Below are 24,474 nucleotides of genomic sequence, written 5' to 3'. Positions count from 1 at the left end.
AGAAACATTTTCTCCTTTCTGTATCAAAGCCTATTCTTTGCTACTGAACTGTATGCAATAAAACATTATGTACCACACTGAACTAAAATAAAGTAATACCTCTTACCATAAACACACCAGGAGAAATCAAGTCACATTGAGCACAGAAACTAGTAACTCATGCTTATAATTAAATGTGTAGGCAACTTCATAAATCTCCCAGCTCAAATATTATTTATCCAGAAAAGACTAAACTCCTAGGAGAGCAGAGATTTAGGGGAAAATAAAGCATTAAATTGTACTTCAGGTTGCAATACCAGGCCAAACATATGCTCCTTTCATTAACATCTTCAACACAGATCCATATTGCCCTGTGTGGTTCTGTGAAAGAAAAACCATTAATGTTCTTTGAAAGGACTGTGAACAAAGAAAGCAGCCATATAAAAAAAAAAACTAATTATTCACTCTCTATAACTGATGCATAATTAGCAAAAAAGGTGTCCAAGAATAGAAGAATGATATAAACCTAGTTGGGGTTCCAACAGAGTGGCTCTAATTGATACAACTAGCTACTCTTAGCAGCCCCAAAAATTAGTTCTGGGGGGTTGGACAGAGAACTTCTGTAGGAGAGGGGAAGCTCATTGGTCAGAGGCCAAGAATCTATCTTAGCTTTCTCTTCGAGACAATAGTCTTCCACCTGGCTCTGACAAAACCCACAAAACTAACTAGCCTTACACAGCACTTGGCTTACCATCATGTCATGTAGTACTCACTCATAGCACAAGTAGAAATAGATACAATTTCAACTCTTAGGTGGTAAAACTCTAATTCTGCATACCAATATAGACCAATGGTCAGAATTGCCTAATAAGTAAAGGTTTTGCTAAATTTGTGTTCTATTTCTTTTATGTTTTAGTATTTTTTTTATTTTTTTTTGATCAAACAGCAGGAAAAACTGCACTATCAGATTTTTTCCATGGAAGTCGTTTAGAGAACAGAAGGAATAATATAGTGAAACTCTCTGTCCCGGTGCAAGAAGAGATAAATGGTCCTGTATATCTAGTGTTTCTCCTCCTTCCCCTTTTGTTGCCAGGGCAGACATAATAAAGAAAGGAACTTACTATAATAGGAAAATAGTTAAAAGGTAAAGAGCAAGTAAATAACATCCTCCTCTCATGGCAGATGAAGAAAGTCATTACTCATAGATTCCTTAAACTAAGTATAATATAAGTCATAGACTTATTTGGGGGGTTTTGCAAAAAAAAAAAAAAAAAATATTGTATTTTGTAAAATCTGTAACAAGTACACTTAATAATTTGAACCATTTGAGGATATAACACTTACTGTAAATGAAAATGCAAATGCCGCAAAGTTAAACTGAGCGAGCGTATGCTATTTAAAATTGCCCTATACTATAAATATATTAAAATGGGAAATTATAGATGATTTTACTTGGCAGTGTAGACCAGAAGGCTGCTATTATAGGGGTTCATGTAGAGACCAATTTTATGTGAATTTAGAGAACATTGCTACATTCTTTATATACAGAGCTTGCAGATGCAGAAAAATGTAATGATAAGATATTACAACATGAAAGGCTGAAAAGCAGTTAAATGGCTCTACATAAAACTAGATACTGCAAAAGAAAATGTGTTTTGCATCTAATGCAATGTGAGCCTCCCATACATGAGCTTCACTGACTCTGAAAGCTGGCGTGAGTCTTTAGATAAAAAGTGCGACATTTTGAAGGATTTAGGGGATGGTTTTCTCAATGCTAAAGATCTCTTTAAAAGCTGATTGTAAAGCAGAACAGATCTCCTTAAAAGATTTGGCGCTGCCGTGGCTTCAGAAGATTGTCATGGTTCTCTGTAATGCATGGAGAACATTTTATCTTGCTTGCTGATTTAAGGGGCACCACTTAAACTATGTTAAGAAAACTGTCCGGAAAAAAAAAAATCAAAGGGAATACAATTCTTTGTCCCTTAAACAGGTTTATGAGCACTGGTGCAAATCCCAAGGAGGGAGTGAAAGGGTTGCTCCCTGCATCTTTATGGAGATCCTTAAGGAAGATGAACAAGTCAAATGAGATTAAAGATCATGTGAGTCCTGCCACTAATACTACAAAACACATGAGCGCTTTGCAGGCATGCTTTCTCAGCAGCCCCAGAAGCCCTAACTGGGACAAGCTCAATAGGGGCCCACTACAAAGTGACCAACCCTTCTTGTCGTCATGCCAAGTTTCATCTATTTCAGCACTAAACTTTTCTTTTAAAAATACACAATTCACAATGCCCCAAACACAATATAGAAAGATTTTTATTCGCCAACTTATCACTGGTGCTGATCTCATCAGATTCTATCACCAGCCTTCAGTATTTTAGTCCAAGTGTCATATGTACATTAATACTCTATTTCATATTTCAACTCTCTTTATTAGGGAGCAGGATTCAGAAATAAATTTATTCTGCATATGAAAAGCTTAACGCACATTCTGCAGCTTTGACAAATGCAAAAAAAAAATGCAATTACATACAATTTAAGCAATATTTTGTTACAATATGACTTTATAAGCACAATTTAGCTCTCCTAGTGTACCAGCAAATGAACTTGCCTAATGTTGTTTGCAAATAAAATAACTGTCTGCTTCACAGTAGCAGGGCGGATAGATGTTGTTAGAGGCTTAGGCTGCCGGCAGAGACTCCTTTAGATTTCTTTGTACCGGGATGTTTGTACCGCTCTTTAACCAGGCAGGGAAGAATTCCTACCAGTCGTGCAATTTTCTAGAAAGTGCTAGTTAGGAATGCTCAGACATTTATATAGCATAAATCTAAAGTGGCATTTTTATGGACTGAGAGCATATCTTTGTAGTAATGACATCAAACCATGATCTATATCCCTGTAATGTGAATAATTACAGCAAAAATTCTGTTTCCTGAAAGAAAAGGGCATGTAGAAAAGCACAGCCGTCGCTGAAGGAGCTGGTATTAGAAAGAAAACATTGTGTAAGAGTTTTTGTAACCGTGCAAATACACATCCAGACCGAGGCAGTAATTTATGGCTCATAATAAGTAGATTATTTGAGTAGATAAACAAAGAGGTAACACTTTCATTGAAAGGGCTCTTCAACTCACACAAGCCCTCTCCCAAATCTAATAAGCTGCAGGAAATAATACTGTGTGTGTGAAGCAATGTGTGTACAGTACATGTGCAACGTGTATCATGCCTGCATTGCATTTGCAGCGCTACTGAATGTGCTGACCATATCTCCAAGATGCCATTCCTGTTATCTTATGGCACTGTTCAACCAGTATAAAATAAGGCTGATGCATCTCAAAGTGGGTGTAATTTGGCTATCATATCCAGCCAAACTGCATGGGATACAGTCAAATATCACAAGCAAATAAGTCGTACTAAGTGCTGCACTCATTAGGTCTTGAGATAAAATATAACAATTTTTAGTTCTCTAATAAATACTCAGACCAGTATTTCAGCAGTCCAGATAATTAATTTATAGATTTCTATCTGTCCTTTTAAATCCAACACAGCAATTCATAATTTGCCAGACTGCAAATCATCAAGGGCCCACTTTCAATTAGATGCAGTCAGTACTTAATGTAACAGAATTCAAATAGACTTGTGCTGAGAGAGAGGCAGAATTGTCCTTCTTGGGGCCCAATGCGGGACGCCCTGGTACTGCTGCAGGCCAGACCAACAACAATGAAGCAGTCTCAGAACACACTAGCCATTTCTTTCTTTTAAAAATGCTAAGCAAGTGGCAATTATCATGATAACAGCAAAGGGTAAAAACTGGTTGATTGCCTGTCTGGATTTAAATACCAACATGACAAAAACCTCTCAGAATAAACCAGGTTATACACAATGTTTACATGCTGAGTTAGGCCTCGTCATACAAGACTAACTGTAAATTCAACCACTAATTACAGAAGCACTGCACTTCCTATTTATGTACAGAAATTGCACTCAAATACATTTGGAGCGCATCAAAGTCTGGTTATACTAATTCTTGGTTTCAGTTACAGAATTTTAGTTCCCAAGCATAAATCATCCCTCCCTCTGTTTATGTGACATAACCCTAGGGTTGTAGGGCGTATTCATTTTTCTCTGTAACTACACACGGTAAATAAGATATACAGGGATCAGGACGCATATGGCATATATTAACTCCTTAACCACATACAAAATGCACGTGCGCACATATACAGTGTGTTCCACAGGCCCTTATCAATTCTCTAATGCTGATGAATAGCAAATACGCAGCTATACAAAAATGTTGTGTTATTTCTATTTCAAAACAATGAAAGTAAATTTTGTTTTAATGTATTTTCAATAGTGTTCCAGTATTCAATTCCTGCACATCAGTACTTTGTACATGCACCTTCAGCATTAACATCTGTATATGTTAGGTTAGGATGTACCAACTTTGCAAACTTATTGATAGTGATTGTAGCCCATTCTTTTGGGCTGAATGGGTCCAGATGATGCTCATACAACGCAATTTCCAAATAGCCTCAAGATTTGGCTGGGCCAATTTAGGATATTCACACTTGTTTTCTTGATCCACTACAATGTTAACCACGTTTCCTTCCTTACATGCCCTTTCTCTGCACCAACAAGAATTTTTTTTTTAGATGGGTCAGTCACTTCTACTGGACCCTCCATGCAATGTTGGACTGACACACTGGGCACATGGTCAGACTGGCCAACTGGGAGACCTGGAAAAATCCCGGTGGGCCCCTACCCTGTGGCATACATGTCATTTTTTTTCACCCGGAGGTTAAGTAAGTAAAGTGGTGCAAGGGCAGAGGGGGGGCGGTGGTGGCTTGGAGGTTGGTCCTTGAATTAGGTACCTGGGGGGGTCTCTAGGATCTAGCCCAACTATGACCTGTGCAGGTGTTGTCATTGCCACAATGGTTACATGCTGTCTTTTATTGTTAAGCTTTTAGTGTCATATTAGGGTCCAAGCACTTGCGCAGGAACTGTTACTTAGACAGTTTAAAGATTTTGCACAATGAAAGAAAGCTGTATTTCTATGCTATTTTCTGCTCTCTGGTTCTGGCTCTGAAAACAGTAGCACAAAACAATTCTACTTTAGCTCTGATAATCAGCTGGCTTCTGCTGCACTGTTACCGTAAGTCAGCTAAAACCAGCAGAGAATAGAAACAGCCAGAAACATACCGCCTTTAATAGCAATAATAACAGATCGCTATAAAACCACTGAAACAGTTTAATTATGAAATATTGGAAAGCTGCATGGAATTACAGGTTTTTATTTATTACTATCACTAACAGTTTTTAAGTGTTTTGAACAACACTGATATTGTGTTTCAAATTACAGCAAAAAATGAACCTACAGATATACTGACTCCATACTGATTTGACACTAGACAGAGGTACACATCTATGCAACTATATGCTTAAATGTTATGGGGCCCACATTTACTTCATTGCATTGGTGGGTGCTTTTTTTAGCAGATGGAGAGGTGAGATTTAATATCCTTCTAATGCAATTCTTGGTACATGGGCCTCATAAAAGGGAGAAAGGTGTAAACTGATCCTGAAATGCCATCTCTCTGGGAATTGGCCTAATGTTCCCTTGATTTACAAAAATCTACATCTGAATCCTGTTGCAAAGTCACTGTAGCATAAGATTATGTCTGAATAATCAGAGACACCTCCAATGCATGTTGGGCTGCATTGACTGCAAAGGGCAAAAATGAAATGCAAAGCAGTGTAGCACTATTGGATACTTCTTGATGTACCCTGAGCAAATTTACTGTATCACTATGTGCAGCATTGTACAGACATAGACGTGGTTAAAGAAATAAACATTTTGCATAAATGTATATATTGTCACAATGTTAGATCCATGACAATGACAGCAGCACCGTTGCTAGCACACTTTAAATGATTTCTTGTAATGATGCCCCATTTTATAGTAAGTTATTATTAAAAAGAAATTGTTCTATTGTTGTTAAACAGAATATTTCCCGTGCCTGCCATTAGGTGGTGCCCTTGTGTTGCTATTTAGTGAAAGGTGGGGAACCAAAATAACAGCACAAGTCATGTACAGTTTTACGTACAGATCAGAAGATGGGAATTCAGGATTTATGTTTATTATTTTATGGGGCTTACTTAATATGTAAATACACACTTATGCATAAATACAGGGTATAATGGTATTATGTTATATGGAATGCATGCGTTTCAGACACAGACAACACAATTTTTGATTATTACAATATTATTAAAAGCAACAGCAGCCATACTTATGCTAATAGTATTAATCTAGGAAATATTAGCATACTGAATTTCAAGAAGGTAAATGCTAATGCTGTATAAATCTTTACATGAAATAAAATTAAAACAATAAATTTAAGTTTACTGGAGTTTTGCATAAGAATTTAAAAAATGAATAAAATAAGATTTTTATTTTGTGCTGACACAGCACCAGACTAGTTATGTGTGTATATATATATAAAAAAAAAACCTCACCCAAAAAATTGTCACCCATTTTTCAAAAGAAAATCAAAATGAATTCAACTTGAGCGGATTTATGTATGAACCCTCACACATAGGTGAAAGTTAGCACTGTGTAAATGCCCCCTAACTCCAAAGGCACTTAAGGGTGAACTGCAAGGGATATTGGGTTTATGCTGGTCTGTAATATGCTACTGGGGAAAGTGTGTGTCAATCATTAAACTGCTGAATAGTTGTGCTTTATGATAAATTCAGTATGTAACTGCTGTTAAAAAGTAACCCTAAATGTGCACCTCTGTCATTTTTACAGGATTAAACAGAAAATATACATTATAAATAAGATATAGATAATGCCAACATGTGAACATCAAACATCAAAAACATTATTGTGTTAAAAACATTAAGAAATGATATTTACTTGTTCTCACTCCCCAATTAAGTCCACTTTGAAAGCATTCTGGGTTCACTGAGTGTTTTCTACACATTGCATTACAGCCTACAGTTCACTGAAGGGAGCCATTATGTGGCTTCTTGTTTGTTTTACTTGCACATGTACCTGAGAATTCACACAGGGTCAATTCCCTTCCATAAAAACGAATATCATATAGCCATATAGCTACTCCACCAACATGGTCTAGAGACTGAAATGCAGTGCTATAAATATACATGCGTGCGTAAATATAAATATATATTATATATATATCTGCTGAGAGTGGCCAAGGTTTTACATATTCAGAATATTTACAGTGAAACAGTAGCAATAACCAACATTTGATAATATTGGGCAGTAATTAAATTGCATCATAATATCGCTTAGTAAATATTAGTATAAAGCTTAAATTTTAGTGCTTCATTTGCCAGTCAAATGCTGCTATACAACTAATAATAAATGGTGCAAAGTGTTTAAGTGTTATAATTTTAAAAAGTAAAAGAAAGCTGACATGTATTTCACTGTGCAACAGAAAATAATACATTATTAGAGTCACTGTTCAATTCCATCTAATTTAACAAGCATTTTCTTTTGTACAAGATCAATATTTCTTGCATCCAGTTTGTAATTGTGCTAAATATAATGAAGCCTGTATAAGCCATGACACTGCCTGCCTTCGACAGTGTGTTGCTTTTGGGATCCAAACTGCACCAGTACAATATTCTTTTCATAATGAAGTTTTTAAATCATTTTTAATTACCTTTCAAAAGCCACATCTACTCCTGCATTTGACAAGATGCAAAATAGTTCTTTTCAACAAATGCTGTACTATGCAAGAGGCTGAATTTATGCGCCACGGGCTGGGAACCTGCATTAATGTACTTATTGAATATACACAGAGGAACTTTTTAGATGGTTTATGCCCAAGAAAAAATTGCTCCTCATATTTATTCATTTAAAGCGTAGTATGAAAGATATTAATGCTAAACCTTTAATGGCTGACAGAAAGGGAATTGTGGACTCCCTCATTTAAAATCTTATTTTTTTTTTAAAAAAAAGCAGTACACAAGATACACTTTAGCCATAACTGATTGGTTTTAAATGTATAGAATAAAACAACAATAAATAAGGGACATATTAGGTCACATGGGTTTTATAACGAGCACCTCCATTTTCAAGTCCACTGTTACAGTAACTTGGCACAGGGAAGAACTAAAAGAATGGAGTCTTGTAAGATTATTAAAAGCATGATAAATGCAGCACCTACAATGTTATATATTTAAAAAAGTGAAATGCCCCATCTACTGCTCTTTATCTCCTGTACAACTACAATTGCCAGCAACATGGAAACAGCTTTGACTGGCAAGGAAATTGGCACAACATCAGTCCGAAGGACCCCAGTAAGAAATGTCTACTATTACTAATGTACTTTGTTATTAAAACATTAACATTAATACAAATAAGAATTTTTATATATACATAATATAATAAAATGTAATAATGTCTAGGATTTCAATTAACTTGCATTTTGGACTCTTTGAAAAGAATTTTACCCTAATGCAAAATCCCTCCCAAACATTATTTGGACTGTGTGAGGACTGAATACTGATGCTAAAAGCAAACTTTAATTTCTTCTATCTTTCCCAATGTAAAACAATGTTGGTTTCTTAAATTATTGGAATATTTTAACTATAAATCTGCTCCCATATGCCCTGCTTCTGGTGCGACAAGATAGTTCTGGTGACTTGGTCACAATTGCCACCTTGCAGGATTTCCCCAATGTTGATTTACCAGCCAAACAAAACATAAAAAAATGGTGGCTCTAGCAACATATTTCATAATTTTATTATATTCTATTAGCTACATGAGCATTGGGTAAAAGAGCAATATGTACATTTAAAGGGCATCCCTTTTAGCGTTCATTCCTTAGCTAGACGGCACTGTATGAAAATAAACAGACTGATCAGTTCCACTGATCCTTTGTTGATGCTAATGCAGATATTACAATACAAAGCACGACTAACAAATACATCAATAGGTCAAAGAATATTACTAGATGTTATCTGCAAGCCCATGTATTTTTCCCACCAGAATACTTGCTGGCGGAATTTCTCTTTGTATTCTTCTGTTCTGCCAGTGCAGCCTGGTAAGCCACACATAGCAGGGATAGTACTGTATATTATATAGCAGAATGAAAACAGGAAAATAAAGATCTAGAAAATCCAATCCTTGCAGTAATATTTTTGTGAACTACACATTTTTAGGGGAAAATGTAATATTAATACACTAATATTTGTTTGAACCACAAGACCCTTGGTGCTGGTTGTGTTTGATTTGGTATCTATTTGGTATTCCGTGCACAGGGGCAGCTACATTGCTGTCGTGTGGACTTTTATATATTATATATATATATATATATATATATTTCGGCCACAATTGCAGTTGCAATTGTGGCCGAAACGTCAGTTCTCTGTTTCTACACTTAATAAACTACAATTTTGTTATAAGTCCTGAGCGATGCGATTCATATTTTTGTTTACTATCTACGCTGAAGAGGACTGCACCCAGGCGCCTGAGATTTCATTATATCGTGAGTGCTGTTTATCGGGAACTTATATATATATATATATATATATATATCGGGAATATATATATATATATATATATATATATATATATATATATATATATATATATATATTATATACACAAGGTTGCACACACATTGCGCCCTGCAGATTTTAACAATCTCATCTATCATGGGGATTGCATTGTATTTTCCTTTAGTTTATTGCAAACAGACTTTTTCCTGTGTACTGTGATTATGCTTACAGTACTTCAAAAGTGATTTCTTCCTATCAGTGGGACGTAGTTTATAATGTGTTTCCTGCATGCATTATTTCTAAACGGCTTTATGTGCCTCTACAAAGGATAAACCTTACTACAAGCTGGATAGGGACTGCTTCTATAAAATGCATGTGTCCTGTACAGATTAATTCTACTAAAGCACATATTTAATGATTACTTAACAATGAGCCCTGGTGCTTGTAAACATTACTTACTCTCTGCCTTTGATATAATAAGAGACATTTATAGCAGGGCCCCACGCTTCCTGAAGCAAATGTTCTAGGAAAGAGACAGCAGAGGAATGGAAAGGGGAGAGGGCTGGGTACCACAAATATCTGCACGGAGGCAGAAATAAATGGAAGGGAAGCGTAGTTTCTTGCAACACGTGGAAACCATTTTCAAGGCTGGTAACACTTTACGTTTTGCTTTTTCCTTTTAAACTATATATATATATATATATATATATATATATATATATGTATATAGCACACTGATAATAAATATATTTATCCACTAAAGGGAAACGCAAAAATATATATACCTATATAAGCTTTTACCTGGTGAAATATCATTTGGATGGATGTCATTTGCATATGATGCATAATAAAAATCTGCATTTTTATAATAAAATCTTGATCATTAGTGCAAAAAAAAAAAAAAAAAATATGGATAATGGAAAAAATAAATTAATTTGGCCCTTTTTTTTTGTAGACTGAAAGTGGACAAAGTGAAAATTGCAGATGAATTGTAATTAAAACATAAATATTTACTTTGAATTATATAAAGTTGAAAGGAGGAAGCCCTCTCGTGCATACCCATGTACCAGAACAGCCTTTGATATACACTGCTAGTCTTTAACCAGAAGCTTCTATTACTGTTTATTTTTTGAGTGTGCTTAAGTAACCAAAACCAAATGATATCATTAACTGCTGACTAGTAAATATACACCTAACAAGATCGGACGAAATAAATTAGCTATGAAACAAATAAAGCAACTTGATCAATTTATAGCAAAAGTGATGCCAAAGGCAAACGAGCAGAGGCAGAGAGTACTGATTTACAGCTCCGCTTGACAATGCAGTGTTTGATCACACCAGGAATTCTAAACACAGAAATAATATGTATTATTCCCTGTGCATCCCAAGGCACATTGAAATAACCGCTGATTAAAGCTGGCTAGATTACAGAGTTTCAAGGCCCATAGTTGTATATAGTTGTGCACATGTTAAGTTACAAAGCAGCCCGTGCTTCAGACATATCAAGTATTATTTTAAAGGGGCAGTATACCTTCATTTTGACATGAGTTTAATGAAAAGTGCTTGCGCTGGACCTACTTTTTGACTGTTGTTGTAATCTCAAAGCAAACTGAAGCTGCAGGAATCTGAAGATACTCCATGTCTGTCCCTTGATAATTAGATTAAAACTGCACAGAACCACCCCCCCTCCCCCCCAGCATAATGTAGTGCAGGGGAGCAGCCACACAGAAGGGCGGGCTCGAACCAACACCTAACGACAGGAGGTGAGTCAGGACCTGGGCAGTAGTAGAGGAATAGCTAGTCTAGGTTACAGGGGTTGAATAGCGAGCATTATATGCACGAGGCAGTCAGGGTAGATAGAATGGCCACCCACTGCCCCAACCAGGAAAAAGGGGAACTAGGTTCCAACAGGTCTCTCATTAGTCAGGGAATCCATTGCCAGTATAGGAACAGTTAGGAAGAGCGTAGAAGGCTTCTGGCCAGAATCCGTAGATAAAAAGGCCTATCCTGGAAGAATAGAGGGGTACCACTGCAGAGTACTGGACCACTAAAGAGAGTTGAGGGGTACAAGAGTGGATACCGGACCACTAGGCAGATAGGTGGGACTAGGTCCACAGTATCAGAATTGAAAAGTTAATTTTCCTAAACTGTGCCTAGAAACTGGCCTAGAAAGTCATTGTAAGGAGGAAAGAGTTATATGTACCATATGTACCATTTAAAGGAACAGTAACACCAAAAAATTAAAGTGTATAAAAATAATTAATATATTATATACTATTGCTCTACACTGGTAAAAGTTGTGTGTTTTCTTCATAAACACTACTGCAGTTTATATAAATACCCTGCTGTGTAGCCATGGGGGCAGCCATTTAAATTGAAAAAAGGAGAAAAGGCACAGGTTACTAAGCAGATAACCGATAAGTAGCAGATTCCCATTGTATTCTACACAGTTAATCTAGTATCTTCTTATGTAACCTGTGCCTTTTCTCCTTTTTTCAATTTAAATGGCTGCCCCCATGGCTACACAGCAGCTATTTCTATTAAATATAGTAGTCTTTCTGCAGAAAACACGCAACTTTTACCAGTGCAGGGCAACAGTACATTATATTTTAATTATTTTAAAACATTTTTATTTTTTTAGTGTTACTGTTCCTTTAAAGTGCTCTATTGTCTGCCTGTTTATATGCAACATTGGCTGTGAATAAAAGTTATTTGCATGAGGAAAGTCTGCCTGTTCCTTCCTTACCAGAGTTGGTCTATCGAGTAAATGTAAGGGCACTGTGTCCCTTTAAGGAATAATTACCCACGTCCTCCTTACATGTTGCCTGTTCATCAGATAGGGCCATGTTGGGAGACTTCATATCTCATGATCCTAGCCTAAAGTATGAGCAGAGGTCCCTCTTGTATAGCCTACATTGTTGGCATTGATGGCTCTTGTGATTCACCAGGAAGTATCACCTTGGAATAAACATCATACGATACTGATGGGAAGAGTTTTAATCTTACGTTCATTTCAATGGTCAAAAGAAAGTTGATAATTCTACTGAGCAGAAGCAAGATGGGCTTTGCATGATATCATCAATCCAATGCCCGATATAGTATATTACAAGTTGGCCAAGTGAGCTGTAATGTTTACTAAACTTATTAAAAGCTTTAGTGTAACTGTGACAGTGATATGTTTGTTTCTCTTAGCCATTCCTAATTCTGTTCATAAGCAACATACACAGCTAATGGTGGCATGCCAACAGCACAATAGAGGTGGAGCATGGAATAGGAGTATGTGAGTATGCTATTTCAGTTATTTTTATCCTATGAAGTTTAAAATATCTAATTGCTATGTTAATTAAATAATATAAATAATTAAACATTGAGTTGAATTTTCTCTATAAAAATGCTACAATACTAGAGGTACTGTAAAGATATCTAAATAAAACACAAGCATAACTTCCAGTTGTTCTGGTGTTTGTAGGGCAACTCCAATTACTGCAGCTGAAAAGGTTCCTGATAAATAGAAAAGGTTTCGGGTGGTCTTAGGGGAGGGGGTTTGGCTGCTGAGTGGATGTTGGCACGATAACCAGCTTTGTGAGTGAGCAGAGCTTTACTGAAAGTCATGTCATTGTACAACTGGCACATTACACACAAAAACAACAAGGAAACTGATATAATGCAGACTGTAAGGTAATGAGAAAATCCAAAGTTCATTAATTCCAGTGTTTTATTCTTCTCTTGCCCTTATTATAAAGCATGAAATGTAAAGTTTTTTTATTTGCACTTGTAAGATACAATCTTCTCAAATATAAAGTGATATTTCTATTCTGCTTATTATAGCACAGTTTTTGTCACTGTATGTATCCATTTTTTTTCTAAAATATGTTTAAAATCTTGTATGGATTTGGATTCTTTACCACATAACTAACTTTCTTAACTATTTATGCAACTGATAATTTTCTGCCTGACTAAAGGCTTGTGTGTATGTAGGAAGATCTGTGACTACTGTGACTTGATGCTCTTCTAAAGATGACATGAATCCCATTAATATGCAGCAGCAAATACACAAGCACACACTGTAATTATAGTGTAAGCAATACTATCTGTACTTTTGCAAATATTAACAGTATTTATAGGCACTACTTTTAACGATAGTGAATCTTTAAGAAATTAAAACCACAAAGTTCTAAGGTAGGTCAGAAAGGACCATAGAATTAGAGGGGGCAATGTAAAAAGCACAAAGTTGGGTAAGAAATACTTTCAATACATAAATTAGGTATGTCCTCCTGCTATTGCTCTACTTTAAAACCAGGCATTACCCTGATCGCTCAGGCTGCCAAGGCTGAAGGGTGAACATCTCTCAATTATTCTTCACTCTGATTGAGACTCATCACTTCAGAAAAACACCCCCTGTTACATAATGACTCCAACTGGCAGTGCCATTACACATAATTAGAAATTCATCCACCTTGGGAAAAGAAACTCTCTCAATATGTGTTATTAACTTACTGCTGGGATGATCCCCAATGCCGTTGCTTTTGCCATTCCAGTACCACAGCAGCAAGGTGGCATCTCTTGATCCGGACAGCACATAGCAATCTCCTCCAATGTAGGATTCGGATCGAGCTAAGCAGGTCACAACATCCCAGTGACCAAACACCACCTGAGTCAGTTTACCTGTGATAGCAGGGTAAGAACAAGAATAGTCATAGCTTTATTTCAAATCTTATTTTTGCAACAACAGCAAGCCTAGTTACCACTTTAAATCGGGGTCTTCACAAATTATCAAGCAGAAACCAGTGTAATTATCTGATACTAATTGTACTGGTTTCTCAGATGCCATGTAATGAAAATCAGAATTATTTTAATAATCAGCCTTGTGACTTTAATTTTTACACTGTGAATCAATCCCAAAACTTTGGCAACTGACAGCAGCACAGAGCATGTGCATTAAATCAGCAGAAAAGAAAATGGGGAGCTGCTTCCCTATTAAAGGGCTGTGGTTTCCTTGGGCTGGTACAGATGCCCCAAACATTATGTGCAGCATTTCTAGCCTACTTCTTTGTTAAGCTTTGGTTCTCCTTTAACCTGGGTAAACAATATAACATGAGCTTGGGCACTGGGATTAGAACACAGTTCCTTTCAAGTGTATTTTATCTGACAGCATGGTTTCAAATACAATAAGAAAGAAAGGCAAAAAAGGGAAAGCAGACACAGGCCCCTAACACTGCTAGATGTATGAGGCTCTCTAAGAATAATTCTCATTGCCAGGAGAGGGTTTAGGATGCCTTTTCTGTATTCACTCTACTTTAAAAAAATGATTTACACCACAAGAATTTCCTGTTACAAGTAGAAAAAACAAAACAGGGAATGGTAAAACGCAAAAGGCCCCATTTTTTTTCCCGAAGTGATAAAATATAATTGAGTAGAACACTTATTGTAGCTAGCTGCAATACATTAGGTCAGGATCACATGTGTTTGTCATGGTTCCTGAGCTCAGAAAGAGGAATAGAAATAGAAATTTCCCTCTAAGTGATCTCCAAGGATGGTAAGTTGCCTATCAGAAAAAAACAATATTTGTGGGGCTCCAGAAAGAAAATGCTAAAAGAAAAAATAGGGAAAAATGTGAAAATACTAGAGGCTATTAAAGAATCAGAAACACACGGTAGAATTTCATTTCTAACAGCTCTCACAGACGTGTTAATCCCATGTCCCACATGTCAGAATAAATACCGTAAAACCTCTCAAAAATGAAAATAAATAAAGAGAGGTACCATAAGTTCCACATTTAATGGGAGCCTTTGCACTGCCAGAGACATCAGGGCAAAAGGGGCAAATCCTGTGCTGGAAAGCATCATTATTTTCACAGCATTTAATAATGGCAAGATTCATTTCTCCAGAGCCATTATGCATATGGTTCACTGGACCTAATGCTCAAACAATGGCAAACATATTGATTATCTTTCTATATCCAATAAACAGACAATGTAGAGGCCAAAGGTTGCTTTCACTCATTTATAAAAATAACAGACCAAACTTTACTGTCAATTCCTTCAATAAGTCAAAGGGTAAAACAGATGGGAAAAGATTCAAAATTTTATATTTTAATTGGAAGTTTTATCAGAACAGAAACAAATGGCTCTGTTAAAGAATGCAAATTCCAGATAGAAATCACATTAAGCAATATAAGACCAAAGTCCATTATTTAGTCCATTATTGTCAAAATCCATACCCCCCAACTGTCCCGCTTTTCGCGGGACAGTCCCGCTTTTTATGGCGCATCCCGCTGTCCCGGATAGTTCCATGAATGTCCCGCATTGCGGAACATTCATGGAACTATCCGGCACAGCGGGATGCGCTTGCTGTGCCGGATGTTCACGCTTCGTTGGCTGCTTCGTTATGCCTCTAGTTGCGCTGCGCGACAGTCCCTTTTATAAGGTTGCGCCTGTGGGTGTGACGTCATTACGCACGGGCGCAACCTTATAAAAGAGACTTCGCGCAGCGCAAGGAGAGGCATAACGAAGGCGGAGCGCCTATGGGAGGTACTGTGATAGGGGGCTACTGTGATAGGGGGCCACTGTGATAGGGGGACACTGTGTATTGGGGGACACTGTGTATTGGGGGACACTGTGTATTGGGGGACACTGTGTATTGGGGGCTACTGTGTATAGGGGGACACTGTGTATAGGGGGACACTGTGTATAGGGGGACACTGTGTATAGGGGGACACTGTGTATAGGGGGCTAATGTGTATGGGGGGGCTACTGTGTATGGGGCGGGCTACTGTGTATGGGGCGGGCTACTGTGTATGGGGCGGTCTACTGTGTATGGGGCGGGCTACTGTGTATTGGGGCACTGTGTATTGGGGGCTACTGTGTATGGGGGGAAAAACTGGTACATAGTTAGGACTCACTTATAACTGACTGCGTTCTCTCTATATTTGTATTTATATGTAGGAGTTGCTATATTGTTTTCCTTAGGTCGTTCAGTATGAGGGTATAGCACATTTTCGTCTGCTCCCGCCATTTGATCTATATAAAAGGGGTATTTTTTTTAAAATGGGGTGTGGTAATTGGGGCGTGACCACAAAAGGGGGCGTGGTCAAAAAATTTGCCCCTCTTTTCATTTTTCAAATGTTGGGAGGTATGAAAATCCAATACATTAAAGTTACCTGTGTCTGTTGAATAAACACGAAAGCTTTTGTCCCAAAAACCACAGACAAGAATAAAGCGATTGTCAGCTGTGATGACAAAACACTGTGAGTGGACCTGGATGCTTTGGTCTAGAAGGTCAGAGATTTGTCTCCTGTGCATCCCAGTATTGCTGGCTGTAATGAAAGAATTGCAATAGGTTAACAGAAAGTTCTGTTTGTTAGCCTGGATGATTCTAAACCATCATACATAAAGAAATGAAAATCATGCTTTTCTATGCGATCACAACAAAGTAGGCCAACTGTAAGGATCCATGCCTTTGGCACAACAAGAGGCATAAGTACAAAGCAGAACACACATTTGCGGCTTGTGGAAGCAGTGCTGGACGGTATTTTGTAGACATTAGCCCAGGTTTTGCTTCACTGGGCTACAAATCATAATGGAAAAAATATATGGCAGAAATTGAGAAAAATTCCAGTTTCAGTCAGAAACTGTAAAACAAGTCTTTAATCCTTCCCCTACATTGGATTCTTTTAGCATTCCAAACCAAGATTTGCTAGTAAAATACACCATGAAAAATAGCTACTTTCACTTGGCTGGATTTCCCCAGCATGTTGTACAAACAGTATTGTTAAATATTATTAAAGGAACAGAAAATGAAATGCCAAAGCCTCTTAGCACTGGATGCCTGAACACAAAAAGAAACTGTAAGCTATTAAAGGAACACTTCCTGATGGCACATACTCAGGGCAATGTAAGTAGTGCTAAGGTTAAATATGTGCAAACCTATTGTTTCCCATGTAATCCTCTCCTATATAAAACAAAATCTACCTACATAACCAGGACTCTACATTTTATGACTGATAAAATACAATTTCCAGTATCCCCCCAACAGTACTGGCTTTAGGATCAGCGGCGTAACTTGCCCGGTGGCCCCTGCAGAAAAATCTTCTGAGATGGCCTGGCACCGACACACAGGCATTTTTATGTGCGTTTGAGTGCACCTAAACGCTTCAGTTAATTGTTTCCAGAGCACTCAGAGTTGCATTTTATTGCATTTGCATTTAACTGCATTTATTTAGATGCAGCATGTTGAATTTTCTTGCGCCAGAGGCACATTTAAAAGACAAGAAATTAAAATGTTTGGAGCACTCAAGAATGCACTTAGGGGCATATGGTGTGTAAGCCAACTTTAACTGTGATGTAGCCCATAGCAACCAATCAGCAATTAGATTTTAACAGTCACCTACAAGTGCTATGGGCTACATCATATAACATCATCACATAGTAAATATGTCCTAAGTTGTGTTTAAATACATATAAATGCAAAATACACTTTTTGTTCATGCTCAGCAAGCATTTGTAAACACATAAAACTGCCCTTTGTAAGAAACCTTAGACATCTTGGCAAATCGGAGATATCTGGTGCTAAATGTTAGCGACACCTAGAAAAACACTTTCCAGTTACTATAGCTTGAGTGGCATCTATGTTCTATGTTCCAATATAATTTAATTTTTTTTACTCACAATATCTTTTTCCAGGAGTTTCTTTGTATCTTATGTATTTCTGCATTACATACAGCTAAAAATAAATAATAAAAATAAATGTCTGCCCAGAGAAGGCTGCATTGCTTAAGAAGGAATCACAGGGACCTCCTGCGTTTCATCACTTCTGAGTTTATCAAGTAGCAGTGGGCAAACATATGTAAAAACTTGTCCAACCCTCATTCCTGAGGTTAATAAGCTTTATAAAAGATGAAAGTGAGACTGCACTGCAGACATAAATTAAATATAAAAAGCATGTTTATGCTCCAGAAAAAATGAAATGTGGCTACAACATCAATACTCCTTCATTCCATTTACTTCAGAATCAAATTCTTTAGTACCCGACTCCTTTTCTCTGCGGGTGCCATCATGCTTGTTATTTTCCAGAACCTCTTCTACTGATTTACATTCCTACATACAAAGGATCCTCCTCGTGACACTGGCTTGTCCCTGTTCTCTTTTCCCATCTTCAACATCTGTATCTTTCCTCAAACTGCATCAGTACTGTCAAATTTAATTCCGACTTAACTGAATAAAGAAACTATGAAGAACTGTATCCCTGCATTCCAAAACATGGCCAATTATGAGTCCTTGCCCTTGGCAGATATTCTCTTTGCTTTATTCAAAACATTTTCACAACAGATAAATAGGGTGGCGGTGTTGCAAAACCATGCTAGGTCCTGATACCACTCTGGGGCTGCAGTCAAGACAGGCCCGCAGGACATAACTAAGCCCAAGATTTATCTATTTTTCAAGAGCCCAATTAATACCTACTGTGCCAACCACACTGCCTATTGAGTTTATAGGACTAAAAATGGAGAAATTATGGAGCCCAAACATGAAAGCCATTAGCAAAGTATTCTTCTAATGTAAATGAGCCTCAGCTATTGTAAACTGCTACTCATAACAATTAGGCAGGTGGGATGGAACAGGAACCAGAACAGATACCAAGAAAATCAAAGCTTTATTAAATGCATGTTAAAAGTAACAAGCTGTGATGTGATACAGAACCACAAGGCATAGTTGCCTATGACTATGATTAAGTACTTTATGGGTATAAAATGCATGACAGTAGAGTCTGAGAAGGCGGTACCCAGGCCACTGGAATCACCTGATGAGTGTTACATTTTAATAGTTAAAAAGGTTTAAGTCTGGTCAGAACGCTGGGTCTAGGTCTGCACATGGACCAGAAGTTATATGGGGAGAGAGGAATAGAATAGTAAATTTAAGTTCATACAACTTCTACCAGGGGTGATACTATACATTTTACTATTCTATACATTATACAATAGTCATGAATTAATCTGATATGAATAATAATTTATGATCAAACCCATTATCTAATATTCACATTCTATTAGTCTAAAGGCAAAACAGCCCTGTAAAAATGATCAGGCCCAGACTGTCCCCTTGGAGGTTTCAAACAGAGCCACTTTTAGCTCTCACTGAGCCAGATGACCAATAAAAGTTGGCTATAATAAAAAACACATCTATATAAAGGCTGATAGGCCACAAAACCAACACAGGGTTTACAGCCTTGTTTTTTTGAAACTACAATCAGGAAAAGGCATCCAGCAAACATAATCCTAAATAATCTCATACAGGAATCTAAGCATACTTTTTGTACTGACTGGAGGATAATCATTTCATTTTACAGGTAATAACATAACATGAGCACCATAGGGACTACAGGTGCCTGGAAGCTACCAAATAAAGTATTTTTGGTTAAAAAAGAAGAATAGACAGTAGGGGGGAAAAGGGATCAAGAGTCTATGTCCAAATAAAGGACTTTATTCACTGATTCCTGTGCCGTGAGTGCTCTCTTTGGACTTGTTGTATTATGTGAGTCCAGACTCTCCATTTTTGGGTGCTCGGTCAATTGTAAAGTAAAGGACTTTGTATTCAGATCCTTGACAAATTCTACACTGAAATGCTGGATATTTTTCTATTCCAAAAAACTAAAACTGATTTGTTTTCTAGTGTGTCATTGTTTTGTGATAGAAAAACACATTTAAGAAAAGACAAAGTGAAATATATTTTCATACATAAATATCCCCATAATGACATATAATTTAGTTTAGCCATCTGTTGCAGCAACACGTCTTTTGGGGGTGTCTGCAAGCTTTGCACACTGTTGAGGACTGATTCCATCTTCTATGAAGATTTGCTCCAGGCTATTAAGGTTAGTTTAATGGTGCCTGAAAGTCAAACGTTTACACCCATTCTAAAATCAGACTGAGCCACTTCAGGGTAACTCTGGCCTTGTCTTTGGGATCACTGTGCTGTCTTTTGCCCAAGAATGCAACAGGCTCAGTATTTCCCTGTGTAACACACCCTTCATTTTTATATTTGTAACAAGATCCCAAGTCCTTGCTGATGAAAACCAGCCCAGAACAAGAGACAAACACCACCATACTTCACTGCATGTATAAATGATCTATGTCAAGGGTTCTGCATAACACTGGCAACCCCACAAAAGCATTTATGGAGTCTGAAAAAAGCATGAGAGAGGCACAGGTGTAAAGTGGGAAACAATATGCTCACATTAGCTTTTTAGCCTTAGTTCAAAGCAACAGAAATCTGCAGACTCTACACTGTTAGCATATAAAGCTTTACACTTTGTAATACACAAACATTCTTCCATGAGCCTGTGTATACCGACGGATAATATGGCGTTATTTGGAAATGCAAAAGATTCTGTGCTCTGTCTCAATGATAACTACACTAAAGTCAGATGTGAAAATAAAGTAGCTTTTCATTTGCCATTCTCTTTGCTGATGGTTCAAGATTGTAAAAAGAAAAATGTTGTTGTACTTGGACTTCAGGCACATCTCAAGTAAAGAGATACCACAAAAAAAGAGAAAAACAATTGAGCACTATATTACTACACCATAATATCTCAGATGGTAGTGCAGTCTGACTGCAGAACTATCACTTTAACTGAACTATTGACACAATTACATGGACTTTAGTCAACTGTGGGGCATGCATGTCAGAAGCTGATAATAACACGCAGCTTTTATTGCATATATAATAATACAATTCTATGTTAGAGCCAACCTAAAACTAATGGGCAATTATACAATTACTGAATGTGATCTCTGCATTATGTAAACATCACATTGGATTAAAGTGGATATGTAATCTCTGTATTATGTGCTGGCATTAGGAAAAATGTATACGTGTGTACAGTTGTCCCATTGGATGAAACTATCCATCTTTGCTTCGTTTTCAGTGGTGCATTTGAATTGCCATTCAGTTATAAATATAGGTGTAACACGGAAGTGCATTTTTGCCTTGATAAAGCCCCAATGTAAGGGGTGAAACGCGCGTTGGCGCTTTTTAGTTTCAAATCAGGCAGGGTCTCTGTTTTTTATAATTCACCTGATGGGGAGCTTTTCTTTGTAAGTTCTAGGCACTGGGGAGAGGTTTGCATGAGGGGTAGGTTTGACCCATTTCTTGCCACGTAGAATCATTACTAGTGAGCGTGGTATTGGGTCACTGTATGGAATGTGTGTGGGTTTGATTTGGCGTGATTTCACACATTGATGGCAGGATCTATTAGCCACTTTTTTAGATAGTGATATCTGAGTTATAGTGGTCAGGAATCCAATATATAATCCAGCATTCCACGTGAGTTATAACCCAGTAGTACAATTGTTTACCGACTTACTTTTTTTTCTCCCCTGGGAGTATGATCCCCCCTTACCCTGCGCTGTTTTTGATAATTTTAATATATTAAATTTTTTCACATTTTCTGTTATTACACCTCCTCATGGTGTGCATTTTATTTATACTGAATAAAAGTTATATTTTAATGAGGAACTGTGTCTTGGACATCCAAGAAGGGGAGGTGCAAACGATAGAGTCAAACGATATCACTGAGGGGCATACAATACACACAGACATACTCATTCTTTAGTCACTAATAATATAGAATTATACAGGCTGGCTAGAAAGAGACAATTGATTTTATCCAACCTTTGCCCCTTCTTTGCCTGTTTATTGGGTAGTGAGTAAAATGCCCCCTCCCACAAAATTCATACTTGGATAACACCAACCAAAAGTTGTAGAAGATTTCAAAAAAATGTAAATTAAAAGGAGCTTTATGCTACTTAAAACAGACCCGCCATGCTCAACTGAATGAGCAAACATTTTACTCACAGAGGATAATAGAGCTGGTAGATACATGGAAAACCTGGCTAGCTGATATATCTGCCAACCTGAAGGATAGAGACAAAATCCTTTATCATTGGCTTTATAGGTAAATCAATTATTTTAGTCATTTACATGTGTGGGCCAATTCTACAATACTGACTGGATAGCCCCAAAACCTGCTCAAATAAGGTCAACTAAAGAGTCATATTGAGACATGTTTGGGGTGGATCATAAACCTAATTAAATTACTTATAATTAACCCGAAGAATGGGTTATTGCATTATAACCTATTACAATGGAAATTATATTTTATTGATGACCTGACTTAAAAAAAAAAAGAAACACTCTAATAAAGCCACTTAGAACAGACTGGACACAGGAACTGTGAAACTCAGTATATTTAACACAAGTATGATTTATGAGGTGCTCCTCATTTCTAGATATATTTCCCTTCACTGATTCAGAGATACCAAGTGACAGTCAAAAAAAATGATGTCAGGTAAACTAAAGCCTGCTCAAAACACTATGGACAGCTATTTAAAATGAATGATTGCAACAATCGAATAATACCTTTGACAAAACACCCATAAAAGTGAAAAAAGATTGATTTTTTTTTTCCAATATCAGTGAAATGCTGACTGATGGGTCCGCCAGTTAGCAGGAGGACTAGACAGTGTGCGAGGGATCCTACTGACAGCCAAGAATTGGGATATTTAAACATAAAATGGAACATTCTGGGACAGTTATGTATATGCTATAAGTTCCTCTTCAATTTAGATTTACTTTCTAATGATCCATAGCAGCAATACATTTTTAGACCTTTTTTCGTCATATATAAGATATGGATTTGTAAATATGATAAAATATGCCAATATGGTTTGTGTGTAATCAGACTGAGACATTTTAAATGATGCAGCTCTGTATCACTGAAATAAGCAGTCCTCTTGTATTCTCACATTTTCTCCTATCACTGTACATTGCGGTCATTATTATAGGAATACACACAACATGGGACCCTGGCATTGCAATAACAACTATCTTACCCATTGTCTCCCACAGCACATCATTCTGAGAACAGACAATAGCATAGTGTAAGTCACAGGGAAATAGTCCTGCACTTCTGTGGAGAATAAAATCATACCTCATGCCTCATCATCTTGTCGCCTTATACCACAAGGGAAGAAGAGACAAAGGCAGGAAAGATGAGACAATATTCATCCAAACACAACCTCTATTCTCAAACTAAATTTATTTTACAAGGTTGTGTTTTTAACTTTATATTTTGAAGGGCTGCTGGTTTTTTCCCTATACCCCATGCAGCAGAATTTTCTGCACAAAGAATATTAGGTTGCATACATTTGCATCGCTATCTATTCCTAACTGCACATTAATCTCTGATGCTGGATCATCGGGTCTGTGAAAAAAGGATAGATCTTTTTAATGATAGAAAACAAGTAGCAAGGTTTTATATCGTACAACACTACATAGCCAAGATCCATACTCTTATTATGAAAATTTCCCTAGGAGGGAAAAAAAATTGCTGCTCCAGCACATTACCGAACGCCAATTCATCATAACAGGGCCTCGCTCCTGCTCATCAACAAGTCTGAGTGATGAAAAGATCCAATATTATCCTGACAGTACTTCATGCGCCATTCTCAATCACACATTATTACGGCATCCATATTAATTTTCGGTGACACACATCCTAGCCCTGTTCAAATTAGGCAAGCCAACGAGGGGGAGTTGATGAAATACCAGCAAAGCCACAGCTCATTGCATTCCAATTTGCATGCAAATGGTTTATCAGGAGAATTCCATTCCAGGCAACTGGCAAGTGAAAAACAACAGTAATCTACACTTCAGGGCTACCATACAGAGCTTAATGAATCGCAGAGAAAGGAGGAAGTGACAGACCTATAAGAGGATCGATTTCCACGGGCAGCTGGTATGGCTGGTCCTGCACAGCACCTTGATGAGCTAAAGAAAAGAGAAAATATACCTTAGAAATGAAAGCATTAAAACAGGCAGTGTACACAGAATTTATTACAGTCAGCACTCTGTGTGCCTACATATACACATAAAAAAACACTGCATATACACATAAAAAAACACTGCACTG

At 37.2% G+C, this 24,474-nt stretch overlaps 1 protein-coding gene across 1 annotated transcript in view; it reads right to left on the bottom strand.

The window, feature by feature from the left end:
• The window catches only part of lrba (LPS-responsive vesicle trafficking, beach and anchor containing), a 341,818-nt gene that overhangs the window by 15,414 nt on the left and 301,930 nt on the right, over positions 1–24,474 (bottom strand). The window contains exons 50-52 of the mRNA XM_002933499.5: positions 24,270–24,332; positions 16,670–16,825; positions 14,008–14,175 (exon numbers count right to left, since the gene is read on the bottom strand). Of these exons, the coding sequence (XP_002933545.3) occupies positions 14,008–14,175; positions 16,670–16,825; positions 24,270–24,332 (387 nt within the window). The remainder of the gene's footprint in view (positions 1–14,007; positions 14,176–16,669; positions 16,826–24,269; positions 24,333–24,474) is intronic.

The sequence above is a fragment of the Xenopus tropicalis genome, chromosome 1, assembly GCF_000004195.4.
Source record: "Xenopus tropicalis strain Nigerian chromosome 1, UCB_Xtro_10.0, whole genome shotgun sequence".
Taxonomy (NCBI): domain Eukaryota; kingdom Metazoa; phylum Chordata; class Amphibia; order Anura; family Pipidae; genus Xenopus; species Xenopus tropicalis.
The sequence above is the reverse complement of the archived record's forward strand: the minus strand, read 5'-3'. Positions and strand labels throughout refer to the sequence as shown.